The sequence below is a fragment of the Eleutherodactylus coqui genome, chromosome 1 (assembly GCF_035609145.1).
Source record: "Eleutherodactylus coqui strain aEleCoq1 chromosome 1, aEleCoq1.hap1, whole genome shotgun sequence".
Classification (NCBI taxonomy): Eukaryota; Metazoa; Chordata; class Amphibia; order Anura; family Eleutherodactylidae; genus Eleutherodactylus; species Eleutherodactylus coqui.
The window spans coordinates 242,543,996-242,564,812 of record NC_089837.1 but is presented as its reverse complement, the minus strand read 5'-3'; the positions used below and the strand labels follow the sequence as shown (position 1 = coordinate 242,564,812).

The window sequence follows — 20,817 nt, the reverse complement described above, 5'->3', positions numbered from 1 at the left end:
TTTTCAACCTTTCATTGACCAAAAGTCCCTTTAGCCTTTTAGACATTCATCCATCTTTCAATCTCTCCACTTTGCCCAACTGTCGTCCCAAATTGCTACTCCAGTTTACCTCCAAATTCCTGGACCAGCACGTTCACCGTGACCTGTCCTCCACCTCTCATCCAACACGCTGTTTAAGTAACCACAATCTGGCTTCCACCATTCTACATAAACTGCCCTAACAAAAGTCACTAAAGATCTGTTGACGGCAAGTCACAAAAAGTTACTGTGTTCCTCCATCTACACCTGTCCTCTGCCTTCGACACACCATGCTGTTACAAACTCTTTCCTTCCATGGTATTAAGAAACCTGGCCATCACGATTGCTCAGTGACCATCTTAACATCTAGAGTCTCCTACATCAACCACATCTTACTCTGCTCCATCTACACCTTTGGACTAGGACCGCTTATAGAATCCCATGGCTTCTAAAACCACCTTTATTCAGACGACACTCAAATTTACCTCTGGCCAAGATGTTACTTCTCTGGTATCCAGATTCCCAAAGTGTCTATCAGCTACATCTTCCTCCTTTTCTGGTGAAATTCTCTGCAAGTCTGATATATCACACACCTTCCTTCCCATTGGAGAAATTAAGAGTTGAATCCAAGATGGTGGCATTCAAAATGGCCTTAAAATTAATGACACAGCCCAACTGGTTTGCAACTCCATCGCTGACATATAACATTTTTTTATTTACTTTCATGATACACAAAATAAAACCCCCAAAAACTTTGTAATCAAGTGATTTTAAGTAGCTTTATTTGTTGTGATCGTTGAAGTGCTCAGAAGAAGAATCTCCTGATAATTAAAATAGGACTTAAAAAAAAAGAAACAACTTAATAGCAGTGGATGTATACTTATTAGTCACAGATACTGTGACTTTCCTGACTCTTGAAGAGAGATGAGTCCATGGTGATCAGTCACTTTCTAGATCAATAGGGTTGTAATCTAAATCATCTTCATCATCCAATTCTAAATCATCTAATTCTTGGAATAGAGATTCATCCACTTCAACGCTGTTACCAGCTGCAAGGAAAAGAGCAAACAGTCATGTATCTACAACATATTGCATAACACACAAACGTTTTACTAAGGTCGGTTTCACATCTGTGTTGGAACCTCCAGCCAGAGGTTCCGTCACGGACTAGGCTCAAAAACACAGGAAGAAATAGCATGGTATGCAGTGATTTGTCTTCCATCCAAAAGCCAGGCAGTTGAGCGGAAACCGAACGGGCGCCATTATAGTTCGGAAACCGTTCAGCCACTGAAATTCCTCTTTTCTGCTCCCTGAGCACAGATGTGAAACCACCCTATAAATAAGTGATCACCACTAGGATAAAAGTGTGCGCCACCTAGTGGCTCTACCTGAGTATAGAGCACAATAAGTTAGCAGTTATAGTAGATCACCACCTTAATTGAATACGTTTTACCATATGTCATAACATACAGCTTTATATGTCACCATGTCATATCCTGCAGGTAGACCTTACTACATGCATAGATTTGGTAGAGTTATAGGGTCTGGAAGCAGCTGGTAATGTATTCTTTATGAGTGGAATAGTGAAAACTAGCTTCTGTTTCAGTCAATCATTAAGACATTCTTTTACTTCACCCCAAGAACTTGGTGGAGAAAACTGACATAAAAACATGAACAATTCCATTATCTCCGCACCGTTACTCAAAAAAATAAATAAATAAAAATAATCACTGTCTACCTGTCTGCTGTCTTTAACACTATGTCCTCCCTTTTTCTAAAACTTAACCTCTCAAAACCTGACCTTGTCTTTCCACCCTCAACCAGCCGACCTCCCCCCAACTCCATATCAGTATCTGGCACCATCATAACCCCCAGACAGCAGGCCTGCTGTCTTGGGGGTGGGGGCCTGGACTCTGACCTCTCCTTTACCCCCCCAATCGAATTTCTGGCCCGAACATGCCACCTGCACCTCAGGAATAATGCAAAAATTCGTCCGTTCCTCACCACAGACACGCTAACTCATCCATTCCCAGCTCGATTACTGTAACTCGCTGCTTATGGGCCTTCCCCACACCAGACTCTCCCCTCTCCAATCCATACTAAATGTGGCAGTTAGACCCTTCTTCCTGTTCAGCCGCTTCTGAGATGCCTCTGCACTATGCCAGTCGCTGCACTAACTGCCCATACACTACAGAACTCAATTCAATCTAATCACCCACACCCACAAAGCCCTCCATGGCGCCGTGCCACCGTACATCACCTTCCTCCTGTTTATACACCACCCGCGTGCTCCGCTAACACACTCAGATTAAACACCCCTCTAATACGAACCTCACATGCTCGCCTACAGGACTTCACCAGAGCAGCACCTGTCCTATGGAACGCTCTACCCCAAAAATTCCTGATGCACGAAACTTCAGACGCACCTTAAAAACACACCTCTTGAGAGGCATACCATACCTCCTGACCTAGTGTCTACCCCCACAGTATGCCCCCTGCCCCTCCCTATGCCTTTCCACTTTTGCCTATCACGTACCCTTCCTGCCCCATGCTTCCTGTACTACACCCACCCAGTTTGTGTCCTAAAAACTGTATATCACGTTATCGTCCCACTCCTGTGTTTCTGCTTGCTCCACCTCCTGTCCCTGTACCTTCTGTATCACCCCCACCCCTTTTGTTTCCAAATAATTGAATACCATATGTAACTTTTGTCATTTCAGTAATTTTCGTATTGTTTGAGTTCCCCATGTGCCTCAAAAGCGCTGCAAAATAAGTTGGCGCTATACAAATAAAGATAATCATATATACAAATGTATTAAATGCAGGGATGGCTCAGGTTATTTGTAAAGGAGAATGCTGTCAGTGATTTATATCCTATGAACATATAAACAGAAGGCATGACTAATATGTAACTTTTATAACTGACCTTCTTCCAGAAATTTGATGTCGGAGGTGTCCAGATTATGATCCCTTTCAAATAACTGCTTTCCTGCACAAGAACAAACAAGTTTAAAGATGTTGTCCAGTTGTAAACTACTGATGGGCTATCCTCAGGATAGGCCATCAATAGTACATAAGTCGTGTACTCCCATCAATTAGCTGTTCACCAAGGCAGTGCACACGTGCAGGAAGCAGACAGCTCTATTCCAAGTGCAGTCTCCAGGCAACATTCTTATTCACATTAATAAGAACATTACGCGTTATACCAAGCCTGGCCACTGCACTAGGAACGGAGCTGTACTTTTCTTGCAGAAATCAGGTCAGTGCAAGAGCGCAATAGCCCAGCAAACAGCTGTTTGGCCGGGATCCTGGGTGGAGGGCCCCCACCGATTGACTTTTGATGGTGTATCCTCAAAATAATTTAGGATACGTACATGGTGTGGGCAATAACTTACAAAACATGCCAAAATACTGTTACAGCATTACTATTGGATTGGAACAAAGTCAAGAGATGTCAACATCCTGGTAGATGGACACTCTACTATACAGTCAAACCTCTAGTTTCCTTGGTAATCCATCTGAAAGCAATCGGCCAAACTTGAAACCAATGAAACTCAAGGCAATTATTTCCATAGGAATCAATGTAAATCCAATTAATTTGTTCCAGACATTGCAAAAAAAAACAAAACACACCCAACCACATTTTTGTACAGCGTTTAGCGCTACTTTTTCAGCTAAACACTGTACAACTCTCCCCTTTATTTCAGTGGGGCTGCTCACACACGTGTCAAAGCGCAGAGTTTCTAACGCTGCGTTTTGACAGTGATGCATGTTCTATCTTTGGCCGTTTTCAGCCCTGCGCCGCCCACTGAAATGAATGGGCAGCAGTTTCAGCGCTGCCGAAAATGCGTCACAACTATATACTGCGTTTTTTGGCAGCGCTAAACACCCTAACCACACTACCCGAGAGGAAGAAACAAAAAAAAAATAAAAATCAATACTCAACTTGCAGGTGCTGTCGGTGTCTCGGGGGCTGCTCCCCAGACCTCAGTGCAGGCTGCCGGGTACTTGTCAAGCCGGCAGAGCATCTTGCTAGTGACAGGGATTGCCTCCAGCTCCGATTGGCTGAGTGACAGCCTGCTCAGCCAATCACAGCCAGCGCTGGATGCGCCATTCACAGCCATTCACCCATCAATGGCCGTGATTACAGCAATCCATGAATGGCTGCGATTGGAGCATCTGTGGGCCACGTCAGCAGCGAGGTCATGTGGGCCGGCAGCGAAAGTAGAAGCAAACAGTGAAAGTAGAGGCAAAACTGGAAACCGCGAAAGTAGAAGACAAAGAAACTAGAGGTATGACTGTACTATGACAGCTCTACAAATATTGGCTACTGATCTGCTAATGGTTACATAAAACTTCAGTTTTTTAGCACTCATCTGCCCATAACCTGCTCTTGATCATGTCTGCGCCTTATATCCCCCAAAAAATGCACTACTGTGCGACACCACTCGCTTCTACAGCGCAGTCTTTGAATGGGTGTAAGTAGTGCGGCCATGTTATCGGGAACAGATACAATGCAGGTGACAGCAGACTTACCTGATAATTTAATTTTTCCTGCTTGCTCTTCTTCCTTTTGTCTTTTTCTCCTCATTTCTACCATCTCTGAATCAAATTTGGCTTTCCAATTAAGGAAGTTTTCAATAGTTACAGGAGTTCCATGAAAACGTATCTAAAAGAAGGATTAGTTGCAGATAACTAATGTCCATGTGGATAAGCTGAACGTTAAAAGACAGAATGTTCACGTCACAACACATCTTACAACAGGCAGCTGACCACCTTCTCCTTGTGTAGGATTTAGCAAATAATTGTATTCCCCAGGAAATTATTTTGAACCATCTTTTCCTAGACCTCTCTATTGTGCCGTCCCTGCATATACACACACCAGGGAGATGCAGACCAGTGAAAGTTTCTGGCGTGTACAATGCGTTTGAATTAAAACGTGTAATTTGCAAGATATTTACATCTGTTTTTTCGCCGCATATGCATACCGTGTTTCCCTGAAAATAAGACACTGTCTTATATTGATTTTTGCCCCAAAAGAGGAACAGTGTCTTATTTTCAGGAAGGGGGAGCCCTTCTACTCACCTGGTCTGCGGCATCCCGATGCCTCGCAATGGTCTCCGGCGGCGCTGCCGCAAACTACTATCTCCTCCCAGTCCGCCATCTCAGCTTCTTTTGGTGACAGTGCTTTGACTACCCCGCCTCCAGCAAAGCAAGCGCTGTGATTGGCTAATCAGGCGCCAGCAGCCAATCGCAGTCGACGCTCGATGAACTAATCAGCGCCACTCGGTGAATGACATCACTGAATGGCTGTGATTGGCTCATCGAGCGCCAACTGTGATTGGCTGATGACACTTAACGAGCCAATCACAGTGGAGACCATCGGGATGCCACAGACCAGGAGAGTATTGATTTTTTATTTTTATGCAGGTTAGCTAGGTCTTATTTTCAGGGAAGGCCTTTTTTTTTCAAGCCTCCCCCAAAACCAAGGGTAAGCCTTATTACTGGGTAGGATGAATTTTGGGGAAAACACGGTCTTATACAAATTGCATGTGGTTCCAATAGTAAAATGCTTGAAAAACATGGCATACGAGTGCAATGCGGGTTTTTTTCACGCTTCAGTAGAAAATAATTGACAAATCTTGCAGTGGAGTTGGGGGGGGGGGGGAATACGCTTCGATAATGAACTAATATATATATATATAATATATATATATATATATAGCGCAATGCAAGTGTATTAACTTAAATGAAATTAATGTTTTTTTAATCAAGTGCGAGTTCTGTCTATCTTGCAATTGGACAGAATTCATACAGAATTAATTGTCCATGTAAATAGATCCTTATTCCTCCTAAAAATGTATAAATAGACATTTGGGTGCCAGCGGTAAGGCCTAATGGTCTGCCTGTCAGTTTTATACCAACACGCACCGCACGCTGTAATACAGAAGCATTAACAGGGTTCTTTTGGACTAAGATATTGATGACCCATGCTGATTGTGGGGTTCCTTGAGCATATTATATATGTAATATTTACACACACACACACACACACACACACACACACACACACACACACACCTTAGGCCTCATGCCCACGTTCGTGTCAGACTCCGACACGGCCGTATTCCCTGAAGCGGCCCGGCCGCTCGCTTTTCCGTTGCGGCCGGCGCTCCCATAGAGGAGAGCGTGGCCGCGACGAAAGTAAACAATAAATAGACATGCTGCATCTCTTGAAACCGCGGCCGCAGCTTCAGCCGGACTTACCGCAGCGGATTGGCCGGGCGTGTGGATGAGATTTCTCAGAAATCTCGTCCATATGGCTGGCTAATCCCGAGATTAGCGGCCGCGGGCGGATTTGCCGTGGCTGAATTCCGCGCGGCAAATCCGCCCTGTGTGAACCCAGCCTAAGCCTGTTGAGCTGCAGTTTGTTATGAAAACAACCCTGTGGATGCATTATATAAACTACTCCCTATGTCTCACACTCACTCATCATCACCATAGCATCTACAGGGTTGCCACAGAAAAGTACCCCACCATCACACTCTTATGAAAGCTGGCTAAAATAAAAGCTTTGCTGCCCAAAGCAACCAATCACAGCACAACTTTCATTTCTTATACTGCTGAAAGCTGCACTGTGATTGGTTGCTATGAGCAAGGAAGACAGATTTTCATTTTAACAGCTTTTATAACAGTGTTGTGCCGGGCTACATTCCCGTGGCCACCTTGTACAACAAACGTCATTGGAATGCTGTTTACTGGAAAACATTTTAATCAGACGTGTTAAGAATAAAAGAAAATCCTGCTGAGACTTCTGAAAAATTCTAGCAAAGTCTACAAAAGTAGGTCAGTGGGGAGGAGGGAGGGGGAACGCAAAAGGGACCTCCACATTGGTTTTCACTGAGTATTTTGTGTATAGGAAATAGCAGATGCCTTTAGATTATAACTATTATTCCTAATTCTACGGATTCTACTGAATAGTTTTCTTGAGCAAGAAGAGCAGCCAACATAGACCTGCAGATGAGAATGTGGCCTAAATAAAGTGATTTGCTACTTGTTACAGTGGCTACCCCGTAAGAAAAGGTTTGCTGAAAAGGTAATGATTTAATCAGTATACATAAACTTAAAGACCATTTTAAATTACTTACTTTATGCATTATTTATAATAATTTAAAGGATTACCTAGTGTCTCCTAGAGCAATTCAGCTGATGGATACCACCTAGCTACAGATGTGGCAATTGTTAACATGACTGCTGCATCATGATAACTACAATGCTTTAAGTCGAGTTAAGTTATCATAAAAAGCATTACAAAAATTCAAGTTTACACTTGCTACATCAATACATTACCAAAGATACCACCATACATGCTCTATCCTCGCTCTTCTTGACAAACAGGGTCATCCCCCCGAGAAGGGCAGCCTTATACACTCCATTATACCCCTATCATCCTCCTCATGAATTCAAGGATGCCTCAAGGGAGATACAGCTGGAGCTATAGTGTAAAACGTACAAATAACTCCTTGCCAACAAATACTGAAACTGCCCAATCTTTAGCTCCCCTCTTATGGGGTACACTAATCAGGGTGTGTTTTAAATCAGCTATACTTTATATGCGCTTCTAGGTTTATGTATACGGTCTATTGATGGAAGAAGTTTTTCGCAAAGGTGAACTGGAATTTCATCTCGAATGGTGTTCATTTTGGCCAATAAGCTTTATGTAATGCAAAATGGTACCAATGGAAAAAAAGTCCTTATACAATGCAGTCAATGAACAGAAAAAAAATGGCTGATTTGCCATCCTTCCCACAAAAAATAAGTTACTCAATACATTATATGTGCCCTAAAATCATGCCATTAAAAATAAGCAATCCTCCAAGAAAAAAAAAAAATGTTACATTTGGGTAGGAGCAGCAGGAAAAGGATAAAGTTGTGGCTCTGGATATACGATTGAGAAGGTGTTTGCGTCGCGAAGAACAAAAAAAAAATAAAAAAATAGTGCAGCCTTAGGGCTCCGTCACACTGGTGAGGGCAATGTTGGACCGTTAATCACGCCCCAATACACCCCCTTGCTATCCATGAGAAACCTGTGGATGCAAGGTGTTTTCACATGGAAACAGCCTCGCATCTCTGTGAGGATGAAGAAATCCCCCACTGGGGCTATCACAGTAGTGGAATTCTCCCATTGTTTTCAATGGAGCTGGCGCTTCAGTCGCCGGCTCCCTTAAAAACAATGGGCGATATTGCAAAAAGTTAGGACATACTGTGATTTTTATCCTGCATAGCATCGCAACGTAATTTTCTCACCAGTGAGATGGCATCCTTAGACTGCCTTCACACAAGTGAGAAAATTGCATGAGATCTGGGCGTTGCAAGACTGAACCCCATTCTTTTGAATGAGTTCATTCACATTAGCGATTTTTTCCTGCATGGCAGCACAATGCGATGCTACGCAGGAAAAAAAACACCGAATGTTCCATCTTGTGCGTGCTCTCGCATCGCACCACCCATTGTTTTCAATGGGGCCGGCAGCAGCATCGCACCACATGCTAGGTACACATGATGTAAGGTCTCCCATTGACAACAATGTGAGAAATTCCACAATCCTCTGCCATGGCAGTCAACTGCCTCTCATCCCTGGAAAATGCACATGGTGGGGAGCGTGATTTGGGGGTGGGATTCATGGCCCCATATCACGCTCGCCCATGTCAATTTTGCCTTAGGAATTAGTGCTTCATGCACATCTTCTAGTGACAGCAGCACTATACTGACAACCAAGAACGCTTCCTTACCTTTTCTGCTTCTTCTGCCTCCTTTTCCTGCTTTACTTTTTCCTCTTCTCTTCTAGTTTTTATTTGGTCTACAATTTCATTTAGTTTATCTTGGACCGCAGACACTAAAGTGAAAATCATCACCATCCCGAGGTTCTCCTGAGCCTACGGAAGATTCCAGGATTAGTTCTTCAAATTTTATCCAATGTACAAGAAACAACACTGTTGATCACTCATTATATGAGATGTGGACCACCAAACCAAATCCTTAGCTAGGGGGAGTACAAGATGTTCATGCACTAAAAAAAACAAAAATTCAATCTGAGGCGGATTTCTCCGATGTGGATTTTAATGGTCTGAACATACCCTAAAAACAATTATCAGTTTCCAATTGAATGTGGTTTGGTGGGGTATTGGAAATTCAATGCTTCAGCATAAATTATTTTTGTTTACCTAGCCTAACATGTCCATAAAGGTGTGAATAGCACAGAGCTGTAGTACCAGAAACAGCCCACGTACATGAATGGCGCTGTTTCTAGAAGAAAGCAGACTTTTTTCTTAACTCATACAATCCCTTTAAACCAGAGTGAAGACTTGTATGATGGGGGGCAGCTGATTGGCCACTGGCAAGGACTGAAGAACACCCTTTAGGTGTGGATGGGGGCACATTATATCTTTGCTGCCTGCCACATCAGCTTTAAGTATTTTTTCTCCATTCTACACTTTTATTGGAATCACTTTCTTTATGATGAAATTGCTCTGTGGCAGAATACAGTGGCTTGCAATCTGCACACAGCTCTACAGCTTTCAGAACTATTGTTACCATGACCTCAGGAGCAGTCCCATGGCTTGTGGGTATACAATGTATACTATGTCCGACTCACTAGTACAGGTATAGAAGCACATGTGCATTAACACGTGTCTTTATTAGGAATTGAAGAATAGTTACCAAAAGTCCAAAAACTAAATCTGGTAAAATGTAGGACTTACCTGCTCCTGCAATAAGGCCAACACAGCAGAAGCGTCATTATCTTCAAGGTTCTCTTGGGAAACTATTTCAGAGAGAGGAGCCTCATCTGGATAGGACTCCACATAGGTAAACTTCAGAGTTACCTGTACATCTGTAAGACAAGGCAGATTGTAACAGCAAGACTAAGGGTGGAGAGCAGGAAAGGGGAATCCGCCTCAGGACAGAACCCATCGACTATAATGGGGTCTGTTTGCTTTTCACTCAGAAGCTACGACTGGGAGGATCCAACAGGTGTGAAACCAGAATAAAGGCTGGTTTACATGGGCCAACGATCGCTCAAAGGACAGTTTGAGTGACAGCTTTGAGCGATCATTTTACATAAACTATTAAGTAGCTACTCAGATACTTAAATACCAATTAGGTGTGCAAATGAAGCCTTCACTGAATGCAGTTAAGAGCCCGAGGGCTCTTATCTGCATTCAGATCCTTTGTTCTCCACAAGGAAACAATGCTATCAACACTCCCCGTGGAGAACTGCTGATAAGTGAGCAACGATTTTTAGGTTGGACTGAATTTATCGATCAGCCAGCAGTGCCCGAAAAGCGGACGATGGGCGCACATTTACACGCACCGATTATCGCTAAAACGATCGCCGATTAGTGATTTTTTTCAGCGATCATTGACTGGTGTAAATGGGCCTTAAGTAACTACTCAGCTACTTAATAGCAATTATGTATGCAACTAAAGCCTTCACTGAATGCAGTTAATAGCCCCAGGCTATTATCTGCATTCAGATCCTTTGTTCTCCAGGGGAAAACAATGCTATCAGCACTCCCCGTGGAGAACTGCTGATAAGGCTGACCTACGATTTTTAGGTTGGACTGAATTTAACGATCAGCTAGCAGTTCCCGAAAAGCGCGCGATGGGCGCACATTTAGACGCAATGATTATCGCTAAAACAATCGCCAATTAGCGATCATCGGCTGGTGTAAATGGGCCTTAACTTGGAGCTGCTGGGGCTTCTCTGAGTAAAGAGTGCATTTAACCCCTTCCATGTTGTGAATAACCGCATCAGGTAGACAAGACGTCTCCCTACTAATTCCCCCACCACAACTATCACAGTATTACAAGAGATCCTGCGCTGTAACCCAGCCACCATCTTGTTCTTCATGGCAGCCTACACTAGGATTATTGGCGGTGGCTGAGACTATGTGCAAGCAGCACATAAATTCACTGCGAAGATGACAGATGTCAGCTGAGATGTATAGTTACAAGAAACTCTTTCTGGAGGCATTAAACGTGGGAAGACTCGAGTCTAGAATATCTATTTCCATCCCACATAACCACATATGGACAACTTCACAAGAGACCGTGTACAAGACTGAAACACGCAAGCAGAATGGAACTCTCCGAAAACGCACTTTCTTCTTCTTCTCCAGCTTCTGAAGACACAGTGATGGAGAAACTCTCTGGGGTTGTAGAGAAGACTGAAAGGAGAGAAAACAACAGGTTTAAAAAAAGATTCTCCTCTTATAGCATGACAACTATAAGTCCGCATAACGACAGCAGATCCCACAATCTGAATATACGAGGACAGATTTAGAAGTGCATCTACAACTGATTTCTGGTGTAGGTATATCGACAAATGTGGCATTTAGGCAGATGTTCATACCCTGTTTCCCCAAAATAATACCTGCCCTGAAAATAAGCCCTAGCTCGATTTTCTGGATTTTCATGGAAGCTTTAAATATAAGCCTTACCCTGAAAATAAGCCCTGGCTAGATTACATTAAAAAAATGAATACATTAACTAGCAGGCTCTGTCCAGGTGCTTCCCGCTGCTTTCCAGATCCCCATTGCGGCTCCCGTAGTCCTCAGCCAGCCACACAAGATCACTTCCTGGTTACAGGAGTTATTAATCCTGCCTCCATGAAGCAATAGCTGCGATTAGCTAGCAAGCTTGAAGAACCAATCACAGCCATCGCTTTGAGAAAGCGGGATTTATATATTGGCTGAGCCACGTAAGCAGGGCATAATCCTGTGTGGACGGCCGAGGACTGCGGGAACCACGTCAGAGCTATGGAGAGCAGCAGGATGGATTTAGACCGAGCCTGCTAGATGAATAAAATGTCATTCCCCAAAATAAGACCTAGTACCTCTTTTGGGGCAAAAATTATTAGAAAGGGTCTTATTTTGGGGGAAACGCAGTATTTCTGAGGTTCCTCTGCTAGCAGGGTCACCAACCTGGTTGTTTCCTTTTATCGGACAACTTCAAAGGTCACCGATTTAGTAGTTTGAGGGCTCATTCACACTAGCATTCAGCCTGCGTTCAAGCTATCGGCCTCTCTCTTCCATTGCTTGAGGTTAAATGGTTCAGTTTTTCCCCTCATCGCATTCCGTTTTTTTTTTATGCCTATTGAAATCAACCAGAAAGCTTTCAGTTTGCTTCTTTTCCATGGAGTGGAAGCAATCTGGCAGCTTTGCATTTTTTTAAAATTTTTTTTTTTAAGCCCATTGAAATCAATGGAGGGGAAAACTGAACTGTTTAATTCCATCTCTCTGCTCCAACAAAGGAGCAGAGACAAAAAGCCTGAGCGCAGGCCAAACGCTGGTGTGAACGAGCCCCAACAGGCTGGTGGGCAAACTAGAACAAATACTCAGTATCAGAAGTAAAAACTTCATGGACACCATTAAAGATTGTGGAATCTCCTATTTTCACTGAAGCTCCCGAGCCGCTAGTCGCCCTGTGCGCCACTTTTTCCAACATAGGAGATGAAACATCAGTAAAGTTGGGTGCGACATCAGAGGTAAAGGGGTTGTGCCACCTACCATGTTTCCCTGAAAATAAGACAGTGTCTTACATTAATTTTTGTTTAAAAAGGTTTAACTTTTTTACATGTATAGCTGCCTGGACACTATTTAAATTGACTTTTTAAATTAACTGTTAGCAGGGCTTAATTTTGGAGTAGGGTTTATATTTCAAGCATCCTCAAAAACCTGAAAAATCATTTTAAATCCTCAAAAATTCTGGAAAATCATGCTATGTCTTATTTTCGGGGTATGTCTTATTTTCAGGGAAACAGGGTAGTATCTGATCGCTGCAGGTCCCCCATCATCCTGAGGATGGCATCCTAAATATCCTTGCGCAAATGGAGCGGCTGTCAATCACATGTACCGCCACTCCACTAATTCAATGGGACTGCCATTAATAGCCCCAGCGTTGGGCTACTTCCAACAATCCCATGGAAATGAGACGAGCGGCAGCGCACACGCCCGCCTGCCAATCCATTCATTTGGCGGGGGCACAGATCCTCGTCCTAGGGTGGCTCAGCCCCACCAGATGCCAATGCCTATCCTGGGGATAGAGCAGAACTTTGAAAGTTGGCACACAGGGCATTCTTTATAAGAGCTTACCCCAGAGGAATCAGACCGGCATTGCAGCTAGAAGTAGTCCTCAGCCGCTCGCAGGACGACAGATGTCACCCATCCAATACAGCAGCCCTCGCCGGGATCGCCGTGTCTCACCTGTGAACGAGTCGGCATATATAGACTCCAGAGCCTCCAGCTCGTTGCGCTGCTCCTCGGCGTAGTCCGTCATGGTTAATGGGCCATGGAAGCGAGACGGGCTGCTACAGGGCTCCGCCGGCGTCAGCTGCCGTTGAGGATTACCGGCCACGCTCAGGAAAGGATCGATGACGCTGACATCGACTGCTCTTGCCTGGCCTTCTCCACCGCCCCTTTTACCCTTCAGCTGCTGGCTCCGCTCTGGGAGCGAGTTACCGCCACGCATCCACTTCTACCCGCGCACGTATGTGGCGGACATGCACGCTATAGACCATTAGCCGGTAAGTACATTAGCAGCACCGTTATCTCTACAGACGGGATGGATGGATCTCACAGGTTATCGATTGGTTGAGTCTATAATGTCGCGGTGTGTGACGTATAGAGTGTGCGCTGCTGCTGCCGGAAGGTGATCAGCCCTGAGCTCAGGAGCTGCCTGGCTGAGGAGGAGAGCGGCTGCTGAGTGCCGGAGATGTCCTGGAGCTGCTGCTGGTCGGTACAGCAGCAGCAGCTCCCCCCCCCCCCTAGTGGTCGCCTTACACAATTAGTTGTGGGATCGTCCGTACAAATTACCGAGCTGCAGCGATGAGAAAACCAGAGCAAATCTAGTCTCTGCGCTCCACCATAACCAGCATCTTCAGAAGGGAGGTGGAATAATACCTCCACAGCGCCACCTATCGGAAGGCAGCATTCCTTCAAGCCAAAGTTAGACTTTATACAAGCCTTGTACAATGACTGGGAATTGCTACAAGGCTTGTATGAAGAGTCTAACTTTGGCTTGAAGGAATGCTGCCTTCCAATAGGTGGCGCTGTGGAGGTATTATTCCACCTCTCTTATTTGCATATTACCCAGAGGAGTAAGTAACACTTGAAAGCTGAAACGCGTTCTTCCGCTTGTCTGACTATGTGAAGCACTATTAATAAAAACAAGGAATATACTCTTTATGTGTCCACATTCCCGTATGTCCCGTATTCATCAGTTAATGCAAACCATCTGATCGAGTGGTTCTCTGGACGTGAGTATATTCTCCCTGCAGGCAGAAACAGACGGACTGACATGAATAAAGTGAGGGGAGATTCTTTTGCTTTTTGCTAGTGTGAAGATTCATGGCCATTTGAGTCTCCTCACTCACCATCTAGAGCAGTGATGGCGAACCTTTTAGAGACCGAGTGCCCAAACTGCAACCCAAAGCCCACTTATTTATCGCAAAGTGCCAACACGTCAGGGGGCGGGGCTTATCACGACGTATGATTTTACCTCCATCGTTATAAAAAGGACAAGGCTGTTTCAAAATAGACAGCATGCAGATTTTGACTGCTTTTTGGATGCGGAAATGCTGCAGAATTTGACACAGAAATTTCCCCTTAGGACATTCTGCAGCATTTTCGCCAAGTGTCAACATACCCCAGTAGTAATAGTGACCGCCACAGTGGCCTCAGCAGTAATAGTGTTCCCTACAGTGGTCTCCATAGCAATAGTGTTCCCCACAGTGGTCTCCACAGTAATAGTGACCCCCACAGCGGCCCAAATAGTAATAGTGACCCCCACAGCGGCCCCAGTGGTAATGCTTTTACTACTGGGTCCGATATAGGGGACACTATTACTAATAGTGTTCCCTATATCGGCCCCAGTAGTAATAGCACCCCCCAAGACCCATATCCTACCCCCTCCTCCTTGTTGAAGCACCGATGCTCCTCTGCTCGGCGCCACTGCTAGCGCTGATCCCAGGTGCACGCTGTGAAGTCAGTGTGTGCGTCCGGACGCCTCCTCCCCTCTGCTCTCATGAAACCAAGGAGAAGACATCAGTAGAGGGGGGGAGGAGTTTTTCGAGGGCAGACTGACATCACAAGGTTCACCAGGATCAGCGCTGCTAAATGAATACCAGCAGGGGAGCCGTGGCAACCTGGCCGGTATTCACTACCGTGGTGGGCAGCTGCCAGCACATGTGCCAGCAGTGAGGGCTCTGCGTGCTGCCTCTGGCACCCGTGCCATAGGTTCGCCACCACTGGTCTAGGTGCTCTCACTAAGGAGAAAAGAGAGCGTTTCTGACCCCAGCACAGCATAAGTAGTAGGAGGTGCAAATAGTATATTAGCACGTAGCATTTCAATAAATATGCATTAAAATACAAAATCTATATACAATCTCTATCTTCCTGCAATCCATTTTCTTCAGTGTCCAACTTTGGCAGCTGTAAGTTATGATTGAGAAAATGATTGCATTGACTATCCGGAATTTCGTTGCAATGCTTATGTCTTTGTTTTCCCAGATCTTATCCATACTTAATATTTCGCTGCAGCCTTGCGCAATTCGTCGTTATATTGCAGGTCCTGATTCTCCACTGCAGTTGATGTTCGGTCTGAAGAAGAAGTCTTGAACACCTTGATTTTTCTTGTACCAGCTGTTGGCATGATCTTAGTTTTCTTGATACTCAAGTATAAGCCTGCTTTTCCACTACCTTCTTTAACTTTTAGTGTCAGTTGTTGAAGATCTTCCTAACTTCCTGTCAGCAAGGTTCTATCATCTGCATATGTGAGATTGTTGGGTGTTTCATCCACCGGTCTTGACTCCAATGTTGGATTCATCTATATTGCATTGCCTCTGCATCGCTGCTGCATAAAGGTTGAACAATGCAGGGGATAAGATGCGGCTTTGGCGCATGCCTTTCTGATTCTGAACCGTTCCATGTTACCTCTGGAGGTGCTGACCGCAGCCTCTTGGTTCGCATACAACTACTGTATGAGTTGCCCCAGATGTCCCGGGACTCCCACTTGTCTTGGCCATGGCAACAGCTTGTCATGTACAAAGCTATCACAGGCTTTGCTGGAAGGAGGTTCATACACCTCCTTCTAGAATTCCCAGACTATTTCCAATTTAGGCCCCCCCATCCACGGCCGATATTCTGCCGCAGGGGAGGAGCGCTGACAGGTCTTCGAGGTGAGCCTATCTGATAGATAGGCTCACCACGGAGAAACGTGGCAATCGCATGCTGCGATATAAATCCCACAAGCAGAGAATCGCTATGATTCTTCACTCGTAACCCTATGAAAAGCTCCACAGAGCATGATCCGCAGACGATAAATTGCTCGCGGATCATTGCCCGTGGACAGGCAGCTTTACAATTTGGTCTCTTGTTCCTCTTCCTTTACGAAAACCCCCTAGTGCATCAGGGAGTTTCCGTTCCACTATCATGCGTTTTTGTATAATCTTCAGTAGGACTTTGCCTGCATTCAACATTAGGGCTTTCGTGTGGAAGTTTGAGTATTCTCTCAGGCCGCCTTTTTTGGGAAGCAGCACGAAAACTACTGACCTTGCGCAATCTCTTGGGCACAATTTGGTTTCCCAAGTCCTGCGACAGAGTGCAGTTAGCGTTTGGGCTGGCCGGGCTTGGGTAGCTTTTGTTTGTAGTGAAGGCGACACCATTCCTTCGGATATTTTCATTTTCTGAGTAGTAAACTGTGAATTCGCCTACAGTAGCCGTTCCCTGTCCAGTGAAGTTCACTGATCCCTAGAGCTCGATGCCTAATCGTTTCTTTTCGTTTTTTATAATGTCCCTTCTATATAACCATACAGCTGCCACAAGCAATAACCGAAGCAAAAAAACTAATAGAAGCAAGTATAAACCACCAAAGGCTTACATACTACAGCAAATAGTAAGTCAGAGCCTCAAAAGATAACTAATGGAACAGTCTTACCGTCATCCGTAAAAATAGCATTTACTGAGTTACACAGTATGCTGGTATCAGTAGTTCTTCATGGTCTGGAGAGGTGATGAGCCTTAAAGGATTTTCGGCAGTTCAAAGTGAAAGCTATACACTTCATAAGGCGATAACATGTAACCTTGTAATATAATGCTACAACTTGCTTTACAAGGCTGCAGAGATATTACTTTACCTGCGGTCCAGCCCCACCCTGCTTAGCTCTTCATTGGTACTCAATGGTTATGAGCTTTGGGATCCACTGTTTTACTGATCAGGCTGAAAAATTCCGTAATGACACAGTTTGTACAGTCCTGAATGCAAACTCGTGCATGAGGCATTGTAGGAGTTGTAATTTTTGTACCCCCTGGTGGCCGCTTTAACCCCTTCCCTCTATATGAGGTAAGGGCTACGTCCTGGAGGCGGGGTACTTCCGCAACTGGACGTACCCTTACGTCATAGGGATAGCGCTTCCTCTGTGACATTGCCGGGCTCTTGCAATGTAATCGCAGAGAGCCTGGCTGGCTGCCATGGCAACAGGACGCCAGATACCGGCGTCCTGTATTGCCATTGCCTATGATCGCTGTAATACACGATAAGGCATTACAGGACAGAAGTCCTGCAATGCCTTATCTTAACGATCAGAGCTGGTATTGTGTAAGTCCCTCAGAGGGACACAAATGGTGTAAAAGAAAAGAAAAATGTACAAAAAATAAAAATGTAAAAAAAAATGTTAAAAAACCCCTTTTTGGGGGCTTTTTCTCATAGTAGCATTAACCCCCCCCCCATCCCCCAAGAAAAAACCCACATATTTGATATCGTCGTGTCTGTAGCAACACATACACTGAGTTGAACCCACATTTTATCCTGCACGGCAAAAAGCGTAAAAAGAAAATGCTAGAAAACTGAGGCAAAATGCTAATTTTTAGCATTTTGCCTCACAAAAATGTAATAATAGTAATCAAAAAAGTTGTTTGTACCCCACAATAGTACCAATAAAAACTACAGCTTGTCTCACAAAAAATAAGCCCTCACAGTGCTCCGTCCATAAAAAAATAATATAGGACTTTGAATGCAGCGATTTAGAAAAAATAAAATTCCAAAAAAGGGTTTTTATTGCAGAAAAGTGAAAAAACCTAAAAAAATAGAAATAGATTTTGCTATCCTTGTAACCGTACCGACCCGCAAAAAAAATGTATTATGTCATTTATGCTGCATAATTAACGCTTTAAAAAAAATCTATGGCAGAATTTATGCGTTTTCTCTTCCTGCGATCATAAAAAAATAAAAAAAGTTTTACAATATAGTCATTGTACCCAAAAGTGGCACCGATAAAAACTACAGTTTGCCGCTCAAAAAACAAGCCCTTATACGGCCGCATCGACGGAAAAAGTAAAAAGTTATGGCTTTTGAAAAATGGAGATAAAAATCCGCCAAAAATCATTTCGTCCTTAAGCCCAAAATAGGCCATGTCATTAAGGGGTTAAATAACCAGGAAGAAATTTGCAGCTTGCTGGGAAGCAGCGGTGGAGCAGGTCGGTACAAAAAGCTACTGGAGTTCAGTTTGATTCACATGGATGTTTGGAATGACGGCAAAAAGTAGTCACTTTAGGGAAATTCTGAAGATTTTGCCCAGTCTCCGGAATTCCCCTTTTAACCTATAAGAGGTTCCATCTATGACATTATAGCCTAAAATATAACTGGGAGATAATGTTGCAAAAAAATCTCACCCTTGCATTCCCTGTAAGCTACATGGCCGTGAAGTGTAATGTGGTGGAACCGTCCTGACAAGGACGACCCCACCCGAGGTCTAAAATAAAGACACAAATAGACCTGAACAAAATGTGCTATATCGCCTTCCCAGCGCTGTGCTTCACTCAAGAACAATGGAATCATGAGGGTATGGTTAAGTAATTGTGATTACAATAATGTGGCAGTGGACACCATATAAAGGGTATAAAAAATAAGAAAAATACCATCGAATATAGAGGGTATGACAGTGCGTATGACCACGCTACCATATACAATATTTGCTATTCTAGGCCCTTTTATTCCTATTTTCCTATACCCTCTATTTGGTGCCCACTGTTCCATTACTTATTTATTGAGGCTCTGGGTTTGTGCTATATTTACAGATGGCGGTAAGATTGTTCCATTACTTATTTATTGAGGCTCTGACTTACTATTTGCTGTTGTGTGTGTGTGTCTGTGGCGGTTCATACATGCATCTATTAGTTTTCTTCCTTCGGTTACTGTATGGTTATATATGGATTTTCTATTTTAATGCATATTTATAAAAAGATACATTTAATTGTACTACTTGTACCCTTCTATTACTTATGTATGTTCACACAGGGCGGACTTTGCTGCAGATTGTCCACAGCAGATCGACAGTGCAAAATCTGCATCAAACGTCTCAATGTTTGATGCAGATTTTGCTGTGAAAATCACCACCCCGTCTAAAGAGGTGGGACCGGCGCAATTTCCATTGCTATATTTGATACGCTGCAGAATAAAAATTCTCACCGCATTTTAATTTCCACAGATTCTTTGCAGATGTTTTTCCATAGTGTGTAGATGACATTTGGAGAATCGTATCCACTTTTCTGCTACTGTAAATGCTGTGAATTTTCCATGCAGAGGGTCCACACAGAAAATCTGCAGCAAATCTGCCCATTGCGAACATAGCCTGGAAGGAAAGAAACCGTTCCAAGGAGGAATAATCGCACAATACTCTCCTGCCCACTGCTCCTTTTTTCCTGGTCCCCTGCTTTTCCGATCACTACCTGGTAGGGTCCTGACTAGAGATGAGCGAACGTGTTCGGCTCCGCCCCTTTTCGCCCGAACACCGAACTTTGCGAGCAATTTCGTGCTCGGGCGAAAAAAGTTCGGGGGTCGCCGTGGCAGCGCGGGGGGGTGCGGCGGGGAGTGGGGGGGAGAGGGAGAGAGAGAGGGCTCCCCCCTGTTCCCCGCTGCTGCCGCCCGCGCCGCCGCGCCTCTCCCCGCCCCCCGGCGCCCGCCGAAGCTTTACGCGCGGACACTGAAGTCCTCGGCAAAGCCGGTGTCCGGGTGCGTAAGTGTTCGTTAAGAACACGTTCGCTCAACTCTAGTCCTGACATCAATCCTTTTGGTAGAAATATTGTGTAGCAGCTGTTTCTCATAACAGTCTGCTAGTCTCTGACTTCTGAAATGACCGCCATATTGTCACACGCCAAACCTTTCCAGAAAGAGATCATGTAGAAACAAGTGAATCAGGACTTTTGCAGACTCTGTAGAGGCTGAACTTTTAGGGGTGAGTTACACAGACCAGAAAAGGACATCATAGTAGGAGCCCAACTATTAGCCAGAATCAAAGCCTCCACAAAGGCCTGCTCTGGTGAACCCAGACCAACCATGATTTGTGTAGATTATTTTGGGATAGTCGGCAGTCTGGGTGTGTATATGGAATCTATAGAACAATTCAGTAATTCTTTTACGGCCTCATGCCCACGGCCATCGTGGGAGTACCGTGGTTGTAAAAAAAACACGGCCGCTGGCGATCGCGGAAAAACACACGTTTTTCCGCGGTCTCTGTTAATACTGTGTTAATGGAGACCCCACAAGGCGGAAATCTGCGAGAAATAGAACATGCCACGATTTGTTTCCCATAACGGAAATCCGCGGTAAAATTCTCCATGTTGGCATTGGCAGGTTAGTTTCAATAGAACCTAATTGCTGCGGAATTCTGCCTCGGATTTACGCCATGGGAACTGCGGTAAAAATCCAGTCGTGGGCATTAGCCCTTATTGTAACACAAATTGT

The 20,817-nt window shown here is 44.4% G+C and overlaps 1 protein-coding gene across 1 annotated transcript; it reads right to left on the bottom strand.

Annotated features, from left to right (window-relative positions):
- Window positions 1-783: 783 nt before the first annotated feature.
- On the bottom strand, window positions 784-13,782 carry RWDD1 (RWD domain containing 1). Its single transcript, XM_066607356.1, has 7 exons — window positions 13,284-13,782; window positions 11,181-11,246; window positions 9,780-9,910; window positions 8,811-8,954; window positions 4,555-4,687; window positions 2,945-3,007; window positions 784-1,067 (listed from the first exon to the last, which is right to left on the bottom strand). Exons 1-7 carry the CDS (start codon window positions 13,546-13,548, stop codon window positions 958-960), a joined length of 912 nt encoding a protein of 303 aa, XP_066463453.1. The 5' UTR covers window positions 13,549-13,782; the 3' UTR covers window positions 784-957.
- Window positions 13,783-20,817: the final 7,035 nt, after the last annotated feature.